The sequence below is a fragment of the Aspergillus nomiae genome (assembly GCF_001204775.2).
Source record: "Aspergillus nomiae NRRL 13137 chromosome Unknown contig00085, whole genome shotgun sequence".
NCBI classification, from domain to species: Eukaryota; Fungi; Ascomycota; class Eurotiomycetes; order Eurotiales; family Aspergillaceae; genus Aspergillus; species Aspergillus nomiae.
Window position 1 is genome coordinate 43,609 of NW_015378140.1, and position 21,009 is coordinate 64,617.

At 48.1% G+C, this 21,009-nt stretch overlaps 9 protein-coding genes across 9 annotated transcripts; 4 read left to right on the forward strand and 5 right to left on the reverse strand.

Annotated features, from left to right (window-relative positions):
* Window positions 1-661: 661 nt before the first annotated feature.
* On the forward strand, window positions 662-2,632 carry rex3 (putative RNA exonuclease Rex3; the record flags this gene model as incomplete). The annotated part of the gene is made up of 1 exon (XM_015549218.1): window positions 662-2,632. The coding sequence occupies one exon, from the start codon at window positions 662-664 to the stop codon at window positions 2,630-2,632; it is 1,971 nt and encodes a 656-aa protein (XP_015408224.1).
* A 90-nt stretch (window positions 2,633-2,722) lies between these two features.
* Window positions 2,723-3,804, reverse strand: ANOM_003962 (60S ribosomal eL22 domain-containing protein; the record flags this gene model as incomplete). The annotated part of the gene is made up of 4 exons (XM_015549219.1): window positions 2,723-3,161; window positions 3,220-3,416; window positions 3,485-3,520; window positions 3,673-3,804. Coding segments are annotated over 4 exons (459 nt in total), but the record flags the coding sequence as incomplete, so codon positions are not given.
* Window positions 3,805-4,486: 682 nt separating this feature from the next.
* Window positions 4,487-5,377, forward strand: ANOM_003963 (DIM1 family thioredoxin-like protein; the record flags this gene model as incomplete). Its single annotated transcript, XM_015549220.1, has 4 exons — window positions 4,487-4,567; window positions 4,627-4,660; window positions 4,715-5,125; window positions 5,182-5,377. The coding sequence occupies 4 exons, from the start codon at window positions 4,487-4,489 to the stop codon at window positions 5,205-5,207; spliced, it is 552 nt and encodes a 183-aa protein (XP_015408226.1). The 3' UTR covers window positions 5,208-5,377.
* A 327-nt stretch (window positions 5,378-5,704) lies between these two features.
* On the forward strand, window positions 5,705-6,842 carry ANOM_003964 (translin; the record flags this gene model as incomplete). Its single annotated transcript, XM_015549221.1, has 8 exons — window positions 5,705-5,770; window positions 5,830-5,866; window positions 5,957-6,010; window positions 6,063-6,196; window positions 6,259-6,364; window positions 6,421-6,506; window positions 6,563-6,712; window positions 6,768-6,842. 8 exons carry the CDS (start codon window positions 5,705-5,707, stop codon window positions 6,840-6,842), a joined length of 708 nt encoding a protein of 235 aa, XP_015408229.1.
* A 20-nt stretch (window positions 6,843-6,862) lies between these two features.
* Window positions 6,863-7,883, reverse strand: ANOM_003965 (glutathione peroxidase). Its single transcript, XM_015549222.1, has 2 exons — window positions 7,643-7,883; window positions 6,863-7,562 (listed from the first exon to the last, which is right to left on the reverse strand). Exons 1-2 carry the CDS (start codon window positions 7,878-7,880, stop codon window positions 7,033-7,035), a joined length of 768 nt encoding a protein of 255 aa, XP_015408228.1. The 5' UTR covers window positions 7,881-7,883; the 3' UTR covers window positions 6,863-7,032.
* A 1,914-nt stretch (window positions 7,884-9,797) lies between these two features.
* On the reverse strand, window positions 9,798-12,519 carry ANOM_003966 (beta-mannosidase; the record flags this gene model as incomplete). Its single annotated transcript, XM_015549223.1, has 4 exons — window positions 9,798-10,571; window positions 10,658-10,893; window positions 10,943-11,376; window positions 11,432-12,519. 4 exons carry the CDS (start codon window positions 12,517-12,519, stop codon window positions 9,798-9,800), a joined length of 2,532 nt encoding a protein of 843 aa, XP_015408231.1.
* Window positions 12,520-13,221: 702 nt separating this feature from the next.
* Window positions 13,222-14,866, reverse strand: ANOM_003967 (FMN-dependent alpha-hydroxy acid dehydrogenase family protein; the record flags this gene model as incomplete). Its single annotated transcript, XM_015549224.1, has 5 exons — window positions 13,222-13,314; window positions 13,363-13,436; window positions 13,494-14,682; window positions 14,737-14,795; window positions 14,848-14,866. The coding sequence occupies 5 exons, from the start codon at window positions 14,864-14,866 to the stop codon at window positions 13,222-13,224; spliced, it is 1,434 nt and encodes a 477-aa protein (XP_015408230.1).
* A 440-nt stretch (window positions 14,867-15,306) lies between these two features.
* ANOM_003968 (sugar transporter) lies at window positions 15,307-17,270 on the forward strand (the record flags this gene model as incomplete). Its single annotated transcript, XM_015549225.1, has 7 exons — window positions 15,307-15,517; window positions 15,570-15,682; window positions 15,736-16,002; window positions 16,063-16,214; window positions 16,262-16,507; window positions 16,569-17,004; window positions 17,085-17,270. 7 exons carry the CDS (start codon window positions 15,307-15,309, stop codon window positions 17,268-17,270), a joined length of 1,611 nt encoding a protein of 536 aa, XP_015408223.1.
* A 152-nt stretch (window positions 17,271-17,422) lies between these two features.
* ANOM_003969 (uncharacterized protein) lies at window positions 17,423-18,641 on the reverse strand (the record flags this gene model as incomplete). The annotated part of the gene is made up of 2 exons (XM_015549226.1): window positions 17,423-17,972; window positions 18,022-18,641. The coding sequence occupies 2 exons, from the start codon at window positions 18,639-18,641 to the stop codon at window positions 17,423-17,425; spliced, it is 1,170 nt and encodes a 389-aa protein (XP_015408222.1).
* Window positions 18,642-21,009: the final 2,368 nt, after the last annotated feature.

A 21,009-nucleotide genomic window follows, 5' to 3' on the forward strand; every position in this document is an offset into this window, starting at 1 on the left:
TTGCGAAATATATACATCAGTCAAGATAGCAGCATAGTTTGATTGACATCATGATTAAAGTCAGCATTTCGCAATCCCCTTATTCCTTGTATTCCTTCGAATAGTCATCATCTACCATTCGAAGTGTTTCTCAGCTACACGCACGCAGTATATCTGTACCTTGTCGACTGCTGCTATACATCAACGTTGATGCCTTACCAATACGGCAAGAGATTTGCGACGTTTGCATCGTTTGTTCGAAGCACCGCGATTCACCACATATACTGTTCTCTAGATGATGCACTTCATTGTACTCGAAGGTATATGCTATATACCCTGTCCTCCTTGCAGACGAGGTCACTAGGCTTTTCTTCCGATGCAGTAATTCATTAAAACCGACTGGAACTGAGAAAAGGCTGGCGTTCTATTGCTACTTCTCGTCCACCAATTTAGGCCAGATCGAAAACACTCCAGAATAAAAACATGCTGGAAATGACCAGCTTTGTCTAACTTGCACACGCAATTGGCCTGAGACATCTGTGGTCATACTTCTGTGGTGACCAGTTACGCCTCAGCAAGGCCTCAGTAGTAAGAGCCTAAATACTATCTCGGCCATATTTATGCCATCAGTTTGCATTCTTTCATTTTATGATCAGCCTACAACAACCTTGATACAATCACAATGTTTACTCCGCTAGGCTTGTTCAAGGATATCCCCTGTCCTCAGGGCCAGGAATGCGCTCTCTTGACTTGCATGTTCTCTCACGAAATTACCAACCCACCCGCAGAAGTCGACAAAAGCGCCAAGAGTACGCAGTCAGAAAAGGAGCTCACTGCTACTCAGGAGGCGCCACCCCTCAAGAAACAAAAGCTTCAGATCACGGCCGAGGCTGGCAGTGCCAAGAAGGAAGACAAACCTTCACCTTCACTTCAGTACGAAACTAGTGATCAAAAAGCTACACCGACAAAGAAGGCCAGTACTAAGGCCCAAACAACAAGCCAAACCACTGCGAAACTTCAGTCTATATCTAGAGATGTCTCTCCGCCTCCTTCTAAGGCCGAGCTGTCAACAGCGAAGCGCGAGGTATCGGCATCTGCAAAACCGGAGCAACGTCCCCCGCTACGCAAAGCTCCCCGCGAGAGTCTGAATCCTAGGATGTTGGCCAAAGCGCCGGTGTCTCATGGCGTGCGGCTATCTATTTTGACGAAGCTTCATGCTGCTATGTCAGCCCTGAATGCCAAGATAGCGAAGGACAAAGAAAATAAAGATAAAAGCATAATCTTAACGCCAAACGAACTCATCACGATGGCTCTGGATGAAGAGGAGAAGACGGCAAAAGGGAATGCGAGTGTATACGGCAACGTGATCAAACTCCGCATTGTTAAACTCTCGAAGATGAGCAAGGAAGATTGGGTGAAAGAGGTCAAAGCTCATCTCAATGAGAGATATTACAAGACAGCGCCTAGTGAAGCAGACCAGAAGCCTACTGTTCTCACAACTGGCCTGAGCATCAAAGAGGAAATAGCAATTGCAGGAAGACTAGTCACGCCTCTTGTAGGACTGGAACAATATGGCTACGTGACAAAACCACCCACAGACGAGGAGATTGAGGTCGCAAGGAAAGGGGTCATCGAGTCTAAAGGATGGGAAAAGTGTGATCGATGTGGTGGAAGATTCCAGGTCTTTCCTGGCCGCCGTGAGGATGGTTCGTTGACAACAGGAGGGCAGTGCACATACCACCCTGGCAAGCCGTTTTACCCTCCAAAGAAGCGAACAGATCATATTACTGGCCATAAGGAGGCTTATTTCACTTGCTGCAATGAGACCCTGGGGACTTCTTCTGGATGTACCAAAGGCGATACCCATGTCTTCAAAGTGTCGGAGGCGAAGCGGCTGGCGTCCATTCTTCAATTCGAGAAGACTCCCGCGCAACCAGACAAGGGCCCCCTTCCACCAGTATGTTTCGACTGTGAGATGGGATACACCACCTTGGGACTGGAGCTGATCCGGCTCACGGCTGTTAGTTGGCCCGAGGGCAAGGAGCTCCTCGATGTTATTGTCAGGCCTATGGGGGAGATTCTTGACCTAAACTCGCGATTTTCTGGTGTCTTCCCCGAACATTATAATAACGCGGCACCCCACGATGGCTCAGCTACGCCGGTCATTTCATCTGCCAGCGAGGATGGAGAGGTAAAATTAACGCCTTTACAAGTAGTGGAATCTCCCGCAGCAGCAAGGACTCTGTTGTTCCAGCTGCTACAACCAGAGACACCTCTAATAGGGCATGCCATTGACAATGACCTCAACGTTTGCCGTATTATCCATCCTACCGTTATTGATACCGTTATACTATACCCAGTCGGAGCAGGCCTACCCAACCGCATGAGCCTTAAAACTCTATCCAGAAAATACCTTGATAGGCACATACAGACTGGAGGGAATCGTGGCCATGATTCCAAAGAGGATGCGATTGCCACTGGGGACTTGGTCCGGGTCAAGGCCGCAGAATCTTGGAAGGTGTTAAAGACAAAGGGATGGATTATTCAGGATGATAAACTTGTCCCTCCGGCCGGTGCAACAGATGATACTGGTCCGATATGGCGACTTGGACCTGGAGCCGGACAGAAGAGGACCAGTTCTGATTTGGTTTAACTTAGGATTTCCACATCATAGCTGATTTTACTAAATGATACCCGACAAAAGGCGATTTCTATGCAGTCTACGTGGATATAAGGAGCAAATGGGAGATAGATGGATCAATTCAAATCTACCAGTCGTAACGTCATGAGTAGAAATATTACACCAACACGTTGGATGCGACGAGGCTAGCCATGGAATGCCACCTTTTCAGGTTGAGGCAACCCGGCGGGTATATCACGCCGCAGAGCCGTGTCGGAGCGCTCCCGACCAACCGCATCTATAACCCTCCAAACCGGACCCAAAGCACCGACTCCCATTAAGATATCGCTCCCGTCCAGATATGGAAACCCCCTGATGTGAGCGCACTCGAGTCTGGTCCTTTGTTTGATTTTTTTTATCCGAGAGAGGAGACATTTACTCCTCATCCTCGTCAGCCTCCTCGCTGGCGACGTTGTAGAAGCGGAGCTCGTAGACACCCTTGGAGGTGGCGACAACGCGGAGCCAGTCACGGAGCTGCTGCTTCTTGAGGTACTTCTTGGTCCTGGGTGGCCGTTAGTATCACGGTCGCGGGTATCATGCGGCGGATGCGAGCAACTTACAAGTACTTGAGGTAGCGACCAGAGAAGGGGATGTGGGCAACAACCTCGATCTTGCCATCACCGACCTGGGAGATGACGACCTTGTCACCGAGGTTGCCGACACGGCCCTCGACCTTGATGCGGTCGTGAAGGAACTTCTCGAAAGCGGAGATGTCGAAGATCTTGTCGCTCACGGGCTGAGAAGCGTTGATGACATACTACAGAGATAGCATGTTAGCGATCGTCGAATTGTTTGATTAGCTTGTGAATTAATCTCAAGACATACCTTCTGGGTAACCTTCTGGGCCTTGCGACCACGAGCCTATTCACCGAAATTTTGCGATTAGCCTACTGTTCCATAATGTCGAATCCCCAGGGAGTCCAGGACGGTATCCTGCACAAGCTAATGTGAAGAGACCATCTGGCTGCCGTCTCAGGGGGAACAGCAAAGCAGTTTCAGGATTGACAACATACAGTAGCGGGAGACATTGTGATTGATTTGAGGGGGGTTGGTGACGAGGGAGTCTTGGTCGCAAAGAGATGAGTATCCTGCGCCTGGAGTGAAGATAGCAGAGGGATGGAGATCTAAAACTTCTCGCTAGTGGAGCCCTTCAATCCCACCGGCGAGTGCGAGTGACTAATCCGGATTGGGAAGTCATACTAGGGCTGGATGGTGATTAGGGTATCCAGCCATCATCTGACCAAACGCCTGATTAGTAATAGTTTGTCTCGTTTGTCCTCTCGCTTAGCCGAGGACGAAGACACTAGCTGACTAGCCCCGCACGGGCCACTGGCCCTTCCCTTTAAATACTCTGCAGACCTCCCGATCTTTAGAATTTTTTTTCTTTTCTTCTCCAGCTCTCTTTGCCTTTTGGCTTAGATCAAGTGTAGTATCTGTTCTTTTCAGTTTAATCTCTGAAAGTGTTCCATAGGAACACAACATTGATTAATCTTATTTTTGGTCTCCGTGGCAGGGCCCCTGTGCTTGCGCATGCCTTGCCACACAGTGTCATCGGGCTTACACTATCCCCGATAGACGCGAACTCCTTTTTCATCAATTCAGTCGGTATATCCGGCTGCTTGGAGAAGAAGATTCCAGTAGACTGTATGGAGGAACATTTTAGTGTGTATATAGCTCCCCCAAGTGATGTGCTGCGTATATAGAGCTACTTTTGTTGTCGAAGAATATTGTTGCACGTGACATATTGAAGTATCATTTCCTGCCCAAGTTACATTACAATCACTTTGATATACATCACTCTTCCCTCAATAACGCCATAACGTCGCCATGGGTTCCGTCGTCCTGCCGCATTTGCGTACCGCTTGGCACGTCGACCAGGCCATTCTCTCTGAAGAAGAACGACTCGTAGTACGTACCTAGTTAGCAGTCGCGTCACCATATATGCCCAGACTGACAAGTACGGACAGGTCATTCGATTTGGCCGCGACCATGATGTCGACTGTAAGTCCTTTCGCTATATGCACAAATTACGACGATGTCCTAACCGTCCTCCAGGCATGCGCCAAGATGAAGTTCTCTTCAAAATCGCCGAGCGGGTCAAAAGTGAGTCGGGCACCCTCACCCAACTATCACAGAAAAAAGACTTCCGCTCCAGCTCCAAACCAGCTCTGCTGCGCACGAAGTACCCTTGTGAGATAAACAAATACCTAACATTCCATCCAGATTTCGCCGTGATTTACCTCTGCGACATTGACGAGGTCCCTGAGTTCAACACCATGTACGAACTCTTCGATCCAATGACCATCATGTTCTTCTATAGGAACAAACACATGATGTGTGATTTCGGTACCGGTAACAATAACAAATTGAACTGGGTGCTCGAGGATAAGCAAGAGTTGATCGATATTCTTGAGACGATCTACAAGGGTGCCAAGAAGGGACGAGGTCTCGTGGTTAGCCCAAAGGGTGAGTTGCAGCTTCTGTCAAGTACGTAGATTGATGTTGAGCTAATCGATTTCTAGATTACTCGACGAGGTACCGGTACTGATTTGCTTCGGTCGTTGGTTGGGCTGCTGCTCTGTGTTCTCGGGCCCAATATCAAGATAATGAAAAATGTTCATGACGTATACTTATCTTCTCCGCTTTATGCTGTAAGCGCGATCCCTCGGTTTATCTCAGTAAGGTGACATTAGGATATTCCATAGAATATATATTTGGGTGCATAAAACCGTCAGTTTTCTATCTACCTCATGGATCATGTATATTCTTGTTTTGCTTCGTAATACTACACCATAACAATTAATGATTCCAACGGATAATGTCTATTGAGTAAGTATGTTATGTCTTTTAGACACTAGAGTGTAGTCTATAGCAATAGAAGATTCATTCAACTACGGCCAACAATGCGGACAACCTCAGGCCCCACAATCTCTTCACTTTATTTTTACCTGACGTAAGGTCGACCATCCGCATCAACCCAATCCCACCTACAACAAGAAAATATAGAACAACAAGACCACTCAACCATAACACAAATAAAAAAAAATGATTGACCGTACCATTTTCGAGAGCCTCCAGTCCAAGATCGACGAAGAGGCTGCTGTGCGCGATGTACGTGCCAAGCCTTTTTCCGCTCGAGCTTCAGAAGTCTCAATCTGACCTATTACCAGGAACTCCATGAGATAGTCCAGACGCTTGCTAGAAATGGTCCGTCGCGTCAATGTTGCAATTATCCTTTTTCCATTTAATATTATGGGTGGAGATATGCTCAGAGCCTCGATTAACATATCAGAACAGGACGCTCCACAACGGCTATCCTCTCTCGAGCTCATTCCACACCCTCAAATCAGTGTAAGTAGCTCCCTCAAAAAGAGGAAAAAGATTAATATGCTAATAAGATCAGTGAAACCTGTCCTCGATGAGGCGACAAAGGAAATCCTTGCCCAGAAAGAACAAGTCACTCGGCTCAAGGCCTTGGCTGACAAGCACCCGTTCTACAAATATAACGGCGTGTGGACTCGTGAACTGCAAAATCTGGTTTGTTACATGTCCTTTAATCCTAGTGAGAGATAGTAACGATGACTAATACTGTGAATCAGGTATCGTCTATTGAGCTCTGTGCTTACTTGGGCGGGCTTGAGGAGTACAAGAGTAGTAGTGCTGCGTCGTTCCTGACTATTGAGGAGGTTGGGAAGTTCCTTGATGGTATGTTGCATAAGCGGTTGACGCCCTTGGTCTATGATGCTAATGTGGGTGTTTAGTCCCCGTCAACCTTAAGGAACAAGATGCGTTCCATCTGACGATCGAAGAGTATCTGCTCGCCCTGATTTCTATGGTCGAGGAACTGGTTTGTTCATCTCCTTTTCGTTGTCTGCTTGTCTTAAAATGTACTGACGTTCATAGTCTCGTCTTGCTGTCAACTCGGTCACTCTTGGGGATTACGCACGGCCGGTGCAGATTGGAAGTTTCATCAAGGATCTGTTTGCCGGGTTCCAGCTCTTGAACCTGAAGAACGACATCCTGCGCAAGAGAAGTGATGGGATTAAATACAGTGTAAGTTTATCTAATGCCGGAAATTATGTAATGGATAAATGGTAACACCGTGCAGGTCAAGAAGGTTGAGGATGTCGTGTACGACCTTTCTTTGCGGAACCTGATCCCGAAGGGCGGTGACAACGCCTAGTTTGTGGATAAACAGAAGCATACATAAATTAATGCATAATGGCGATTAATTTATAATCTCATGACACTAGTTTCATGCTAGTGGGCAGGAAGTGCCCCAAAGAAAAAAAAGTACATACAAGAAGCACTACTAAGATACATATAACGAAGTATGGTATAACGTATGGACTCCCACTCCCCGAAAAACTAAATCACGACAACTTAGCCTGCTCAGACTCTCCCTCCTTAGCCTGAGCCGAAGCTGCCGATCCATTCTTCTGTGACTTCTCAATCTCCTTGACGATGGTGTCTTCCAGCGACTCGGGCTTGGTGGTACTAGCCCAGCGACCAACAACCTTGCCCTCGGGAGAGATCAGGAACTTTTCGAAGTTCCACTTGATGCGCTTCAGGCCCAGCAGGCCGGGTTGCTGCTCCTTCATCCAGGTCCACAGGGGCGAGGCCTCGTTTCCGTTCACATCCAGCTTGCCCAGCACGGGGAACGTAACGCCGTAGTTCAATTGGCAGAAAGACTGAATATCATCGTTGGAGCCGGGATCCTGGCCGCCGAACTGGTTGCAAGGGAATCCGAGGATGGTGAAGTCTTCGGGGTACTTGGTCTTGAGCTTCTGGTAGAGTTTCTCGAGGCCTTCGAACTGGGGAGTAAAGCCGCACTTTGAGGCGGTGTTGACGACGAGGATGGTCTTGCCCTTAAGCGGGGTGAGGGGGAAAGGCGAGCCTTTCTCTATTTGCAAGGAGGTCTGTTAGTACTACTCCCGTATGTTATATAGGGGATTGACAAGGAGCTTATCAGCAAAAACGTACTGTCGACAGGTTCAAAGTCGAAGAAGGTGGTTGCGGAAGCCATGGTGTGCGTATGAAATGCGCTCAAACGAGGTGGTTGATGCTTGAGTAGCTTAGCGGAGCTTGACAGCGTTGACGAAGAATACCTGCTCTGCGACCTTGCGACAGGGCTGGTTATATGCGCGAGGAGGTAAATTGGTGGTTTCTGAGATGATAAAGCACGTAAGATGATGGACGTAGACGTTAAGGTTGATCGCATGCTTTTATACAGCGATCATGAGGTTTTGAGGAAGCAGTACGTGAGGGGCGTGACGGAGGAAGGAAGAACGCCGAGCCGGCATGTCATCATCGTGCTGCGGGCGATTTGCCCGTTTGGTACATTTCGTCAACGGAAATGCATATTCCGGCTAACCGTATTGGTCATCTTTGTCATCTTTTCCAGTCCAGACTGTTGCACACGCACTGTAACCGACTTCCATCATTTGATCCGTGGGTTCTGGTGGGGTGGGAACTAGGAAATCTAGTCTCTGAGGAGTCTGATTAGTGATCTAGTGTACATAAAATAAGAATTGATTAAAGTTGATCAAAAAGCATGGCCTGCGGGGCTCATCTCTTTTCCAGAATTCCAAATACTTTGAAACAGCCCACATGAACCCAGAGGATCTACCCCGTACTAGCCTCGGACAACGGGTCTCGGGGCAAGGAACCAGCCAAGAACTGTATATACTCTTTTTGGTTCACATGCTGTGAAGCACCGGGTACTTATGCAGTCTCAAATGACATGAATATCGTTCATAAGCCCTGTATAGTTGAGGTGTGTCTATTACACATCTATCAAGACATCGACTGTTCTAGAAACCAGGTATTCTGTACGGCGTAGCAGTTCGGCATCTGAGGCAGACATCCGAGTCCCGACTCTCCAGCCTCAGGCACACTAGATACTCTACTCTAGTTGTAGTAGCCAGGCTGAAGCGAAAACCTGAACAGTTCTATCTAGCTGGATAGAATTTTTTCCCGCTTCGTGAGACAAGAAAATAATACCAGTACAGATAGGTGATATTCCATAATGTACGGAAATCCTTATCATCAACCGAGAATAGAGTGAGATGCGGTGAGCTGGCCTAAAAGAAAATAACATAGCAGCAGCTTTTGTCATCGCATTTAACACTAACAGTGATATCGATACTAGTAGTAGCTGGGTAAGTGATAGTCCGGGCGTACCTTATGCATACGCCGCTCCATGATCAGGTCACCTGCCGGATACAGTTAACCTATCTTGGCGGATGCCATTGTGATTCGCTGACTCTTCCACAATGCTAACAACTAAATGGCACCTCTAGAAAGATACATCTCAGCTATCAGAACGACATGTTTCATACTTTCAGTGATTTCGTTGGGCAGTCTGTCGCACAAGGCTCAGATCTTAGACAAGACACCCGTTCTGAGCCAAAGATTAATCGATCTTGCGTGGAGTGTCGCCGGCGGAAGATTCGCTGTAATGGTGAGCTTCCATGTGGGAACTGTAAGTGGTACAAAGTAGAAGCTTTAACGGCTATCTCGCCTGAAAACTGCCCAGATGATTTTATTGTTGTCAGAGACTACATGCGGAATCGGTACATGGACATGCGAATTCTTTTACTCCGGCCTGTCCTTCTACGCCATGTGGAAAATAAGACGCAATTCGAGGATTTGACAGACAATGACAAAGAAGTTATCGCCAACTATCAAAAGGTTAGTCTCGAAGTTATTCGCAACATTGCATGTTGTATGCGACCCAACTCATTCTGGGTATGGGGCAGTACCTGGTATCTCTATCAGTCCTGCCTTGTCCCTTTGATGATGCTGCTCGCCTTTCCATGCCAATCAGAACTACTACCCTGCCACTCAGAAATTGAGCAAGCTCGTGCAGCTTTCAAGTCATTTATTCCCTGGAATGCAGCTGCCCGACGGTCATATGATGTGGATGAAAGTATTTACGAAGCCAGCAGGAATGTAACAGAATTCGAGGCGAGTAGCGGGACCCTAACAGCATTAGGGGAGATGGATATGGAATTTTGGACTCTCCACAGAAGGCTTTGAATATGACTACGAATGGGAATCTCTAATACACTGGAAGAAGACCCTCACCCCCAATATAGAAGATTGACTATCGACATTCAGCAACAAATAATGGATCTCATAGGCTGTCGTCCCCAAGGTATGTCCAACGTGGAATATCAGAGGAACTACGAATTCCGCGGACGGTAATGATGTGCTCATAGCCAGGGGCTATGTCGATTCCGTTATCTTGCAGCCAAACGCCATCTCTCTCCTCAAAGACCAAACCCTTGACTGGCTTTTTGACTGTGATGGACAGCGCGTTCTCCGCAGGAAGAAGTTTGACCTCTAGACCCCTGTCTCGGAATGAGAGGTACTTGTAAGGTTGCGGCCAATCCACGTCTCGACTAATTACCTGATCATCAATACTCAGGGTGGCACTCAGCACAAATGCATCTGTGTCTTTTAAACTCAAATCCCCACTTGCTACTTCCGTTGTACCGTTTGGAACGAGAACAACCTGGTACGAAACTTCTGGCTGCACATCTGCACCCGTTCGAATTGATATGAAGCGTAAGCTTACCGTAGCGCGGGTCGGCTTCAGATGGCTGGTCACGGCCCAAAGCTCATATCTGGTCGAGTCTGCAGGTTTGGCATGTCCAGATGTCCATTCCTTGTGAGCTCTGGAAATACCAACTGCAACTGGCTCCAAAGTCCGCGATATGACATAGAATGCAGGTTTCTTTCGCAAAAAGTAGTCCACCACCGCCCATGAGGTCGTCGGCCAACAGTCGTTTAGTTGCCAAACCAGGGCTCCACCACAGAGGCGGCCGTGGCCCCATTGTCGGCGCCAGCCCTGATACGCAAATTTCATAGCGTCGGATTGAGCAATCTGAGAGAGATGTACGTATGACTTATGAAACATGTCTAGTTAGCACTTGTAGCTTTCTTCTTTTTTTTCTTTTTCAGCATCGAGGCAGAAAATTCCCATCGACCTACCTGAAAATCAGATTTGATTCGGAAATTCTCAAGGATGTAAGTGCCGAGTCGTCGTTCGTGGTCCCTGGCCTTGTTGTGGAAGTCCATGGTGAGAGATTGATGGTACATCTCATCCTCATCTATAATAAATTGCTCGATTGTTGCTCGATGCGGGAACGCTTCCATCCCGAATTCACTGACAAACCGCCCGCCAACGTCTGGAAAGTTTTGATAAGGCAACATTGTTCCGTGCCAGACTATGTTGGCATTAGTGAAAGCTCTCATTACAGGGGAGTTGTGACAGACTGTTCCACTGATGGATATCTCCTATTGTGGGATCTGCTGAATGCTTTCCTCCTCCCCAGGGACTTGTTGGGTGGTACGGTGTCGTGGGTGATTCTTCCTCTACAACCTTCGGCAATAGGTACTCATAGGTGTACCTGGCAGGAAATGTTGACTTGAGCCATGACTGCGGATCTTTGTCAGTCTCGAAGTTATAGTCGAGATGATATTTTTCTTGAATCTGGTAGTCTTCATTACTTCCTGCGTATATCACGATGGAGGGATGATGACGAAGACGCTTGACGTTCACACGTGCTTCTTCCTCGATGCACGACAAAAAGGAGGGATAGGTGGGATATGAAGCGCATGCAAACATGAAGTCTTGCCAGACTAAGATCCCGAGCTCGTCACAAGTGGAGTAAAAGGTGGACGGTTCAAAGATCCCGCCGCCCCAGATGCTGATAACCCGTCAATGGCAGCTAAGGCTTCAGGGTGAGGATGCAAAGGACTTACCGGATCATATTCTGATTTCCCTCTACCAACAATTCGAGCCATTTCCTGTACCTCTCGGGAGTCAATCGAGGAAGGAAGCTGTCACCTGGTATCCAGCATGAGCCGCCGGCAAAAATGTCAATACCATTAATCCTGAAAAAGAAGGATTGGCCGTATTTGTCTTTCTCTTGAACAAGCTCGACACTCCTGAACCCGGTCAACTTGGAGACCTCATGTTGTACCTCATGATTGTCAATAAGATTAACGCAGATTTCATGCAGGTCCTGCCGACCATATCCGCGCGGATACCATAGTGCTGGGTTCTGGATCACGAATTCTGTTTCTGCAAACCCATCCCCCGTAGCACTTACCTCAGACTCAAAAAGCACCTTATTCCGGAGTAGAATCTTGAAGTGAACGCTACTTCCTGGCCTCCCAGACACTTGGGCTTTAAGACGACCTCGGCATAACTTCAGATCTTGGCTTACTTCGCTCTCAACCCACACGTCCTCCACCCTAGCCGTATAGGTCTCTAACCGAACTGGTCTCCACGGCCCGGCCGTCATCAGAATAGGACCCCAATCCCAACCCCAATGATACCCAGCCTTTCGGACCGAACTCCGCCCAGCTTCCGTTTGATGTGTAATGAACCGGTGCTCGGGATGTTGCTTAACACGCTCCCGCCCACACAGCAGAGCAGACTCAAACAAGATATCAAGCGTCATGGTGCTGCCAGACTCCGACACCAAATGTTTCGTAATATCAACTCGACGGGGAACAAACATATTATCGCTCTCAAGGATAGTTTCACCGTTAAATTTGACAGTCGCGATAGTATCTAGGCCTTCGAAGAGGAGATCGCACCGTTGACCGGCCTCAAGCTTTGGGGGCACAAACTCGACCCGATATACCCAGTCTCGCTCACCCACCCACTGCACCTGAAGCTCGTTCATCCCGATGAACGGGTCGGGTATTACACCGTGATCGATGAGGTCGAGGTGCACAACCGTTGGTACCTTGGAAACGCTACGCCACGCTTCTGGACTGGTATCGCTAGCATCCCGGAATTGCCAGCCCTGCGAGAGCTCAAACGACTTGAAGCCGGACATTGCTGTTATTTAACCTATCCAGCAAAAAGCTTGCAGTAGCTGAAGCGCTAGATCAGGTAAATCTATTCATACAAAGATTCAACAGAAAACATAAGGAGAAAAGACAAAGAAAAAAAAGCATCATAAACATCAATATCATATTGTATTATTCATATTGACCCCCACTGCCCCTCACCCCGCAAAATCCAATTAGCCATAGTGACCAAATGATAATGATCTTGGCCTATTACAACCAATAAGACATATCTCGCTATGACAAAGTACTGCGAAGCCAACTCCAAATCCCACGTCTACATGGCACACGGCATTTCAAAACCGCGTACCGAAATGGGTATAGTGGATAGTCCCATGCATGAGCTATACTATATCAGACACGGAGTTTTATATCCGCGCATCATGATACCGTGACCGTACGGTTGGTGCGTAATTTGCTGTATTCTATGGGAGGTCGTTGTGTGGAGATGACTCTAGTTGACTGGGGATGTAGATCGCTATGACATGAACTGGTTATTAGAGTACGATTCTGGAAGAAAGGTTATATGTCCTGTTGCTTACTTTGGTTTTGATCACTTCATATTCCAGGGAAACTCGATTTATGATAGTTGACTATGATAGATTTGCATTTATGTGCTTATTTGGGATTATTGGAACCATGTCATTGAAGCTTATGGGTTCTATCATGCATATCGAAAGCATTGAAGCTCAGAATTTGGCGCGGGCTGGAAATGCCCTCTCCACTGACGACATCGAGCTTCCGGACTTGAAGATCTGTGAGTCCACGAGCTGGGTATTTACCTGGAGTGATTTTAGTAATTGTATAACGGTCAGGACATGGCAACCCACATGCTGCAATGACAGCTGGTCAACACGCTGAACACCGAGAAGTCTCATAGCAGTTGCCGTTTCGTCGGCAAGAACTGGACAAATCAGTTATGAAAAGCTCGCTACATGTTCAGCGATTGTGATAAACCTACTCTGTAGCGTCCTTTCGACACCCTCTTGCCCACCCGCTGCAAGACCATACAACGCTGCTCGTCCAATCCCCACAGCCTTAGCACCAAGTGCCAGAGCCTTGGCGACATCCGTCCCTCTTTGGATGCCACCGTCAACGATGACATCCAATCGATCCAAGACCTCTGGACAGAAGCGCCTAATCTCCAGTAGGACATGCATAGGAGTCGATACGGTGTCCAACGCGCGGCCACCGTGGTTCGAAAGTACAATCCCCCGGACCTGGGGAGCATGCTTAGCGGCGAGTATAACGTCATCATAAGTTTGAATACCCTTTAGAATAATCGGCAGGGATGTATGCATCCGGAGCCAATCTAGCGTTCTCTCCCACGTGAGCGAGGCATCAGTTCCCCAGACCTGGGACGACGAAGCCGCGCCAGCGATGCGCAGCTCTTCCATCTTTTGTCGCTCCTCGATCTCGCGTTTACCGGGGAATGGAGCGTCAAGCGTGAGACAGATGAATTTGATGGCTTTGATTGAGTTGATTTCGGCGATCCGCTTCTCGCTACGCCGCACGTCTTTTAGGCAATATAGTTGCCAGCCGAAGACTTGGTCTGGGTGGGCGTTTGCGACGATTTCCTGTGTCGCCATCGAGGCGTTGTGGGAGATAATTTGCATCGCCCCGAACTTTCGGCACGCTGCTGCAATGCCAGCTTCGCCTTGTGGGTGGGCGAGACGAGCCATTGCTGCTGGAGAAATGTAGATCGGTAGTCCGAGCTTGAGGCCGAGAAAATCGATGGAAAGATCGCATTCGCGGCAGTCTATGAAAACTCGTGGTCTTAGTAAAATCGAACGGTAGATGAGATTGTTGTGCGCTTTTGTGATGCCGTCATCCGTTGCAGAGGAGTAATACGCCCACCCTTTTGGGCTGAGTTTTCGCTTGGCAACTTGTTCGATCTCGGCGAGATTCAACAGTGACGATAGTGGTGCTTCCTCGGAAGTCTCTTTAGATGCTGAGTGTTGGGAAATGCTTGTTGGCTCAGCAGCCTCTGACGTGGATGCGGATAGGACGCCCAAGCATGCCTCAGGAGCAAGGTACTCTTCTAATAGACCTGGGGGGTGTAGGGTATCGTACTCCTGTGTTGCATCTTTCCCAGCCAAGGCCAGGATAGCCGCAGAGCCCCCGGGATGATTTTCGAGAAAGTTAGTGACCTAGATTTGTTAAATGGAATGCGCCTGATGAGAAAGTTGTCGGGTTCTACTCACGTCGTATACTTTGCCATAGAGGACAACCCAGCAACTATCGGCGGAGTTGTGTTTGGCAACTAAGTCACATCAATTACTTTTGCCCTCATACTTTCCTGTTCAGTGACTTACTTTCCCGGCGCCCTATCATAGCAAAGACTTGAAGGACCTAACAAGACAACTGACAGGTTTGATTTGACACGGCGTTAGTGGTCAAGGCAAGGTGGTGCTGCGACGCCTTTCATTATTGCTCGCAACATCTGAAGAGAAGCCCTGTGCCCCCACGCTTCCGACAAGGCATCTCAATGTTGACAGCACTAGTAATCGATGGTACCGGGAGGTAATAAATCCTGTCATCCGGACTAAGCTCCAACCAACTGGAATCACAGCCACCCAGCCTCATACGATTGGCAGCAACGTAATGCGAAGATGGAAATGTGGAGATAGACGTTCTGTCCTTGGCAAAGGCTTCCCCGTGGGGATGTATCCTAGGTGTCGGAGCACTATAAAACAAGCTCAGGAACACCGCTTGGGACGTATTATTATCTGCATTCCAGTTTGACTTAGATCGAACTCTTGCGATCTGACAGCATGGCTGAGAAAAGAAGAAGTAAAGACCATAATATAGCACCACCTAAGCCTGAGCATCTTGAATCAGTTGGCCCGTCCAATGGCAAAGTCCAAGGAGATCCCCTTACCCTGGCAGAAGTTATTGAAGGAAACCGCCCCGATCCTTGGGGCTCGGGGCATAGAGAATTATATTTCATGTCTGCTTTGGTCTTCCTGTGCTCTACTATGAATGGTAAGTATCTCGCCCATGATTACTCATGACCGGCAGCTAATGCTGGGTTCAGGATACGACACGAGCCTCATGGGCTCTATCAATGCTCTTCCGAACTATATCGAGTATTATCATCTTCCAAATAAGGGCTCCGTGAGCACTGGCATTGTGTTCTCCATATTCCAGGTGAGAATGACTGTCTGTAGAAGACAGGTGGAAAGCTGACTGTCCTCTATTAGATTGGCCAGATGGCAGGCGCACTCTTCATCTGGATGGCAGATTGGCGCGGGCGACGAACGCATATCTTTGTCGGCTGTCTCGGGGTCTGCATCGCCACGGTTGTCACCAGTACAGCGGAGAAGCTAAGCGTCTTCATCGGGGGAAGATTTCTGCTGTCATTCTTTGCGACTTGCGCTCACACAGCCTCTCCCTTGTTACTCGTCGAGCTTGCCCCTCCCCAGTATCGTGGGAGCGTCGCTGGAATGTACAACACACTTTACTACGTTGTACGTTACCGATCCAACTCTCATTCTGAAAAGAAAAGGACCATCTGATTGTCTTACTAGGGCTCAATCCTGGCGACTTCATCCGTGTATGGCGCCCATCTACACTTGGCACACCGTGGGCAGCTTGACTGGCGCCTTCCACTCTGGCTCCAGATGGTATGCCCTGGACTTGTCTGCTTGGGTATCTGGTTTGTCCCAGAATCACCCCGCTGGTTGGTTATCCTCCTTTGAAGAGAAGACGAACATTAAAAGCGTACAGGCTCATTGCAAAGGATCGCCATGAGGAGGCCCAAGCCTTCATCGTAAAGTATCATGCTAACGGCGACGCTTCACATCCACTTGTGGTGCTTGAGATGAACGAGATGAGAGATAATTTACAACGAGAAGGGATCACACGTTGGCGTGATTTCTTCGATCTTTCAGTGCTTGTCAAGTCCCGTTCTCGCCGGTATCGTCTCATGCTCAATCTGGCCTTTAGCTGGTTTGGACAATTCTCTGGGAATAAGTCAGTCAGCTCAGATGTGCTTCTTGGTAGGGGAGAAAGACGACTAACGTGCCATGCAAAGTGTCATCTCGTACTACCTTCCAACGCTGCTGGAAAATGTGGGAGTCACCAATACCGACACCCAGCTACTGCTTAACATTATCTATGCATTGACTGGTTGGATTGCTGCCACGATTGGCACTCGCTTCCATGACATTGTTGGCCGCCGGAAAATGTTTCTTGGTTCAACAGCTGGTATGGTCATCTGTTTGGCAGTCACAGGAGCAACAGCCGCGGTCTTCGTTCACAGTGGCAGCACGACTGCATCGTCAGCTTCGATCGCTTTTATTTACATCTTCGGTGTTATATTTGCGTTCGCTTTTACTTCCATGCAACCTATCTATCCCGGTGAAGTCATGTCAAACGATATGCGGGCAAAGGGTATGGGAACATTCAAACTCACAGCAGGTGCCGCGGGCTTTGTCAACACCTTTGCGGCACCGATCGCTCTGGCAGACGTAAGTTCATAACCCTGCGGGTTGTCTAACCAGGTTCCCCTTGCACGAAGACAACAGCTGATAATGATAATCCATCATAGATCGGGTACTGGTTCTATGTCTTCTTTGTTTTCTGGGATTGCTTCGAATTTGCTTTCATCTACTTCTTTTTTGTCAAGACCAAGGGGCGGACCCTAGAAGAACTGGAGGAAGTGTTTGAAGCTCCAAATCCTCGCAAGGCGAGTCTCAAGGTTCCACCACGACATCGCCGTGTTGTAGAGCCGTAAACATTGGAATGGCGTGAGCATACGTGTTCATTGACCTAAACGCCGATCCTCCTGAAGATCGCCAGAAATAAAACAAGCCTATGTTATAGATAGCGTGAAATGTACACTTCGAGTAGTCTGGTCATTTGCCTGGCCAGTTGTCATCGATGATCCTAGGCTATTTGCAGAATCATGCCCTGCTTGATTTTGTCGAGCTCTGCCTTTTTGAGAGGGTCTTTACCGTCATAGCTGCTCCCCCGGCGTTCTGCGCTGCTCATCCCCGTGATGTCATGTCGAATTCCTCCAATCTTAGGCTTCTTTCTCTGCTCTCCGTGGAGTTTCTCATACTGCTGAAGGACAGCAGCCCATCCCCAAGGGTCCTTTTTGGCGGGGGGTAATTCAACTTCATCCAAGTCTTCAACACAACTGTCGATGTTAGACGGGCCGCGCAGCTCAATGTTGTATTTCTTAGCATAGGCTAGAATTTTGTGGTCTGCATCATAGAACTCTGCAACCTTGTTCGTCTTATCGTCATTGCCTTCGCAAATACCGTAGTCATGCATGTCGGAAGCTGTACATATGTACAGCGCCATAACCAAGCCCAGGTTTTTGACTTCCGAATCTGGGCCAAGAAGTTCCTGGGACTCTAGCTTGTGAAGCATAGTGAGGAACATCGCCATAAGCAGACAGAATGTATCGTTCGCGAGATCTCCATCTTCGATTCTGCACCTGTCAGTAGAGACATTCCGTATAAAGGGGATCCTTAACATACTGTGTTATAGGCATGAACATGTCGCCCATGATGGAGAGACCCACAGCCTCACAGACCGCCCACTGCTCTTTCCAGTCGCCTTCGGCCTCCACAAAATCAAGGACCAGGTTTTGCGCGACCTCTACAAGACCAAAACCTGCGAAGTCATTATATACATACATATCGAAAAAGTCCGGGCAGCGTATATCCGCATGAACACGCTGGTTTGTGAACTTCCGCACGCCTGCACGTGAAGCCACCCACGGATATCCGGGATGACCTGCGGGAGATTTCTGGCAAAAGCATTTTTTGCCGCCATCGCATTTGGGCTTTGACTTGATATCTTCTGCTGAGTCCTCAGGCTCCTCATTTGCACAGCTCGCTGTCTCCCAGTCGTCGTCTTCCTCATCGGTCGCACTAGAGGGTGGGCAAAAGCAGACATACGAAAAGGCATGATCATAGTCTTCTGCCACGAACTTAGCATAGTCGGCGTCTAGGTTGGCAGAGACGCAGGCCTTTGACCAGCGCTTGCTCCGCGGCGGTGGCTGTGAGGACGCGTCGCCGCTGTTCTTATCGGTCTTGGGACTCTTGGCCGGACGGGGCTGCGCCGCAGAGGCTGAATTAGCACGCTTGCCAGGCATAATAGATTGTAGTAGGATTGACGATGGCTGAAAGGGACTAAGGAATCAGAAGGAGAGAAGTATGTCCGATGAAAGGGGTTGGTTGAGGAATCCATGGTGTTGATGTGGACGCGTCTTTCTTTATACTGATCAATAGAAGGGACTATGAACGTGACCCACTGTGACAGGCCCGTGACTAAGTTTGATCTACACCGTCCCCACTCATGGACTTCCAATCATCTGTTTAAGTATACATGACTATAAGATACGTCTGTTTTTTCATGGGAATTGGGATATTTTGGATTCACGGTCGCTCTGGGGGTTCTACCAGGTTACAAGACAGGTACAGCTTATAGACAGTAGAAGCATAAATATTACTCCGGGTATAGTACTCTGTAATCGGTGATGTTTATCAAACATGCTAAGTCTATCCAAGTATCTTCCATTGGCTTAAGACAGGCTAATACGACGAAGATGATGTATCGAGGCTCCACCACTCCACCACTCCACCATAACATCATAACTGTACTGTATCCTGTATACTGCGTACTCCATACACTCGAGAAACGGCACGGTGGGTCTCGACCTCTGTCACGTGCGGTACTAGACCCGTTTCTGCCCATGAGCCCTACATCCCGAGTCTTGTACAAATGCCAATACTCTAGATGTTCATAATGCAACTTGGATACACCGAGAGGAATCTTACCATGCGACCGCAAAACACCTGATTGATCTCTAGGGAGATAAAACGCTTCTAGCGGTGATCATCCTAAGAATAAATTAGTACCTTGATGCAAACCAGATTGACTACACATACAAAACGGGTATGCCTTATCCTCATCCTTTGCCTGCATTACAATCGTCGTCATAGCCTCCAAAGTGGCCGCACGCTCTTCCTTAGTTAAGCATCCAATTCTTTCCAGGTTTCCGAGCGCATCATGAACCCAGTTCCGGCAATCGTAATCAGCTTTAGGATCGTTATTGACTTCTGTTCGTCTGAGTACATCTATGATTCTGTCCTTTGACGCTATTTCTTCTGCAGCAGTTGCAACATAAACAATACCAACACATCCTGGATGATCTTTAGGGTGGATACCGCCATAGTGTTCGGTATAGGAAAAGGAGCTCTGTGCACCTGACAAATCAAATAGAGCCTGGGATTGATCCGGAAATTCAATCCAAATGCCTGCGTGTCGAGTTTTAGTATAATCCCAGCCCGGCTCAGAATGTTTATAAATGGCAACATGTATTTTTGTCGACATCTTGGACAATACTAGGCTGTGAAGAAGTGAAGGCAGGCCTGCTTGGGCGATCAACTGTTGGATAACCCGTTAGATAGCGTTGGCATGGAGGGTATTTAGTCTTCTTGATTTATAAACGTGCAAAAAGGCAATAAAGACCATAATATCCATCTAGCCAGCCTACATAGTTCCATCAATGAGTTTCGAGCTTTGCGTAGTCATTATACGACCTTTGTACAGAGAGTTTCGTTCCCTATCTTTTGTTGTGTATGCGGAATTACAAAGCAAGACCTAGTTGTGTAGGCTCTCCAGACATGGTGCTGAGGGAGAGCCCCTTAGAGTCAATGCCGTGTATCAGATGTGAAAACCAATCTTATCGGAAGGTTAGACAGTAAGTGTTTGATCTAGGAATGCACTGTCAACGGAATGACTCAAGTCTTTTGTAGGGTTACATATTGGGCCCGCCACGTACCAAGGAGTAAGACAGGATTCAGCAGGGCTGTGTGTGATCCAGGGCTCAAAGCGCTAGGAAGAAGTCAGCAAAGAAACGGAGTTGACACAAAGATTATGGTAAGGGAGACAAGTCTAATGATATCTAGAGATTCGTCACAGATGATCGTCACGAGTACATCGAATCGAGACAAAAAGGCTGCATTCAATGCCGTGTCTCAAGACTAAGGGGGATAAGACTTCCTTCGTGACCTCGAAGCACGTGTAATGCAAATGAAGGCCAGGGCGAGATCATCATGCTTTGTAGTGAACCTGGTCTGAGACAGAGGAACCCTTGTGTTCACAGCCATATGTGTGGTGACACGTACCAGGGATATATTGCGTCATAAACCGTTGCCATAAGCCCGTTCCATTTTCTATAGATCCATCGCGTTATTCAAAGAAGTCGCAAATAGCGCAAACAGCATCACAGCCTTTGGACTTGTATTGATCAAAAAGGGAAGCGCTATTGCTGTCAAGGAACGCGCAAAGGGGGCAGGTGTAGGAGAAGGCGAAACATAGTAGACATAGGGTGTTCTCATTTTTTGAGATCCTTCATTCTCCTTCTGAGCGAAAAGGGTTCTAGGAGGCATTCTTTCAGGCTTTTCAGAACGCAAGTGTCTCTGTGTGCGTCAGCATGAGATTGATACCCCAAAATA

Excerpts from the sequence above, each read along its gene's own strand:
- ANOM_003965 (XM_015549222.1), bottom strand. The coding sequence starts at position 7,880 with ATGCGATCAACCTTAACGTCTACGTCCATCATCTTACGTGCTTTATCA. Across the intron at positions 7,563-7,642 it reads CGACTTTGAACCTGTCGACA|AGAAAGGCTCGCCTTTCCCC; the intron begins GTACGTTTTTGC and ends CCTTGCAAATAG.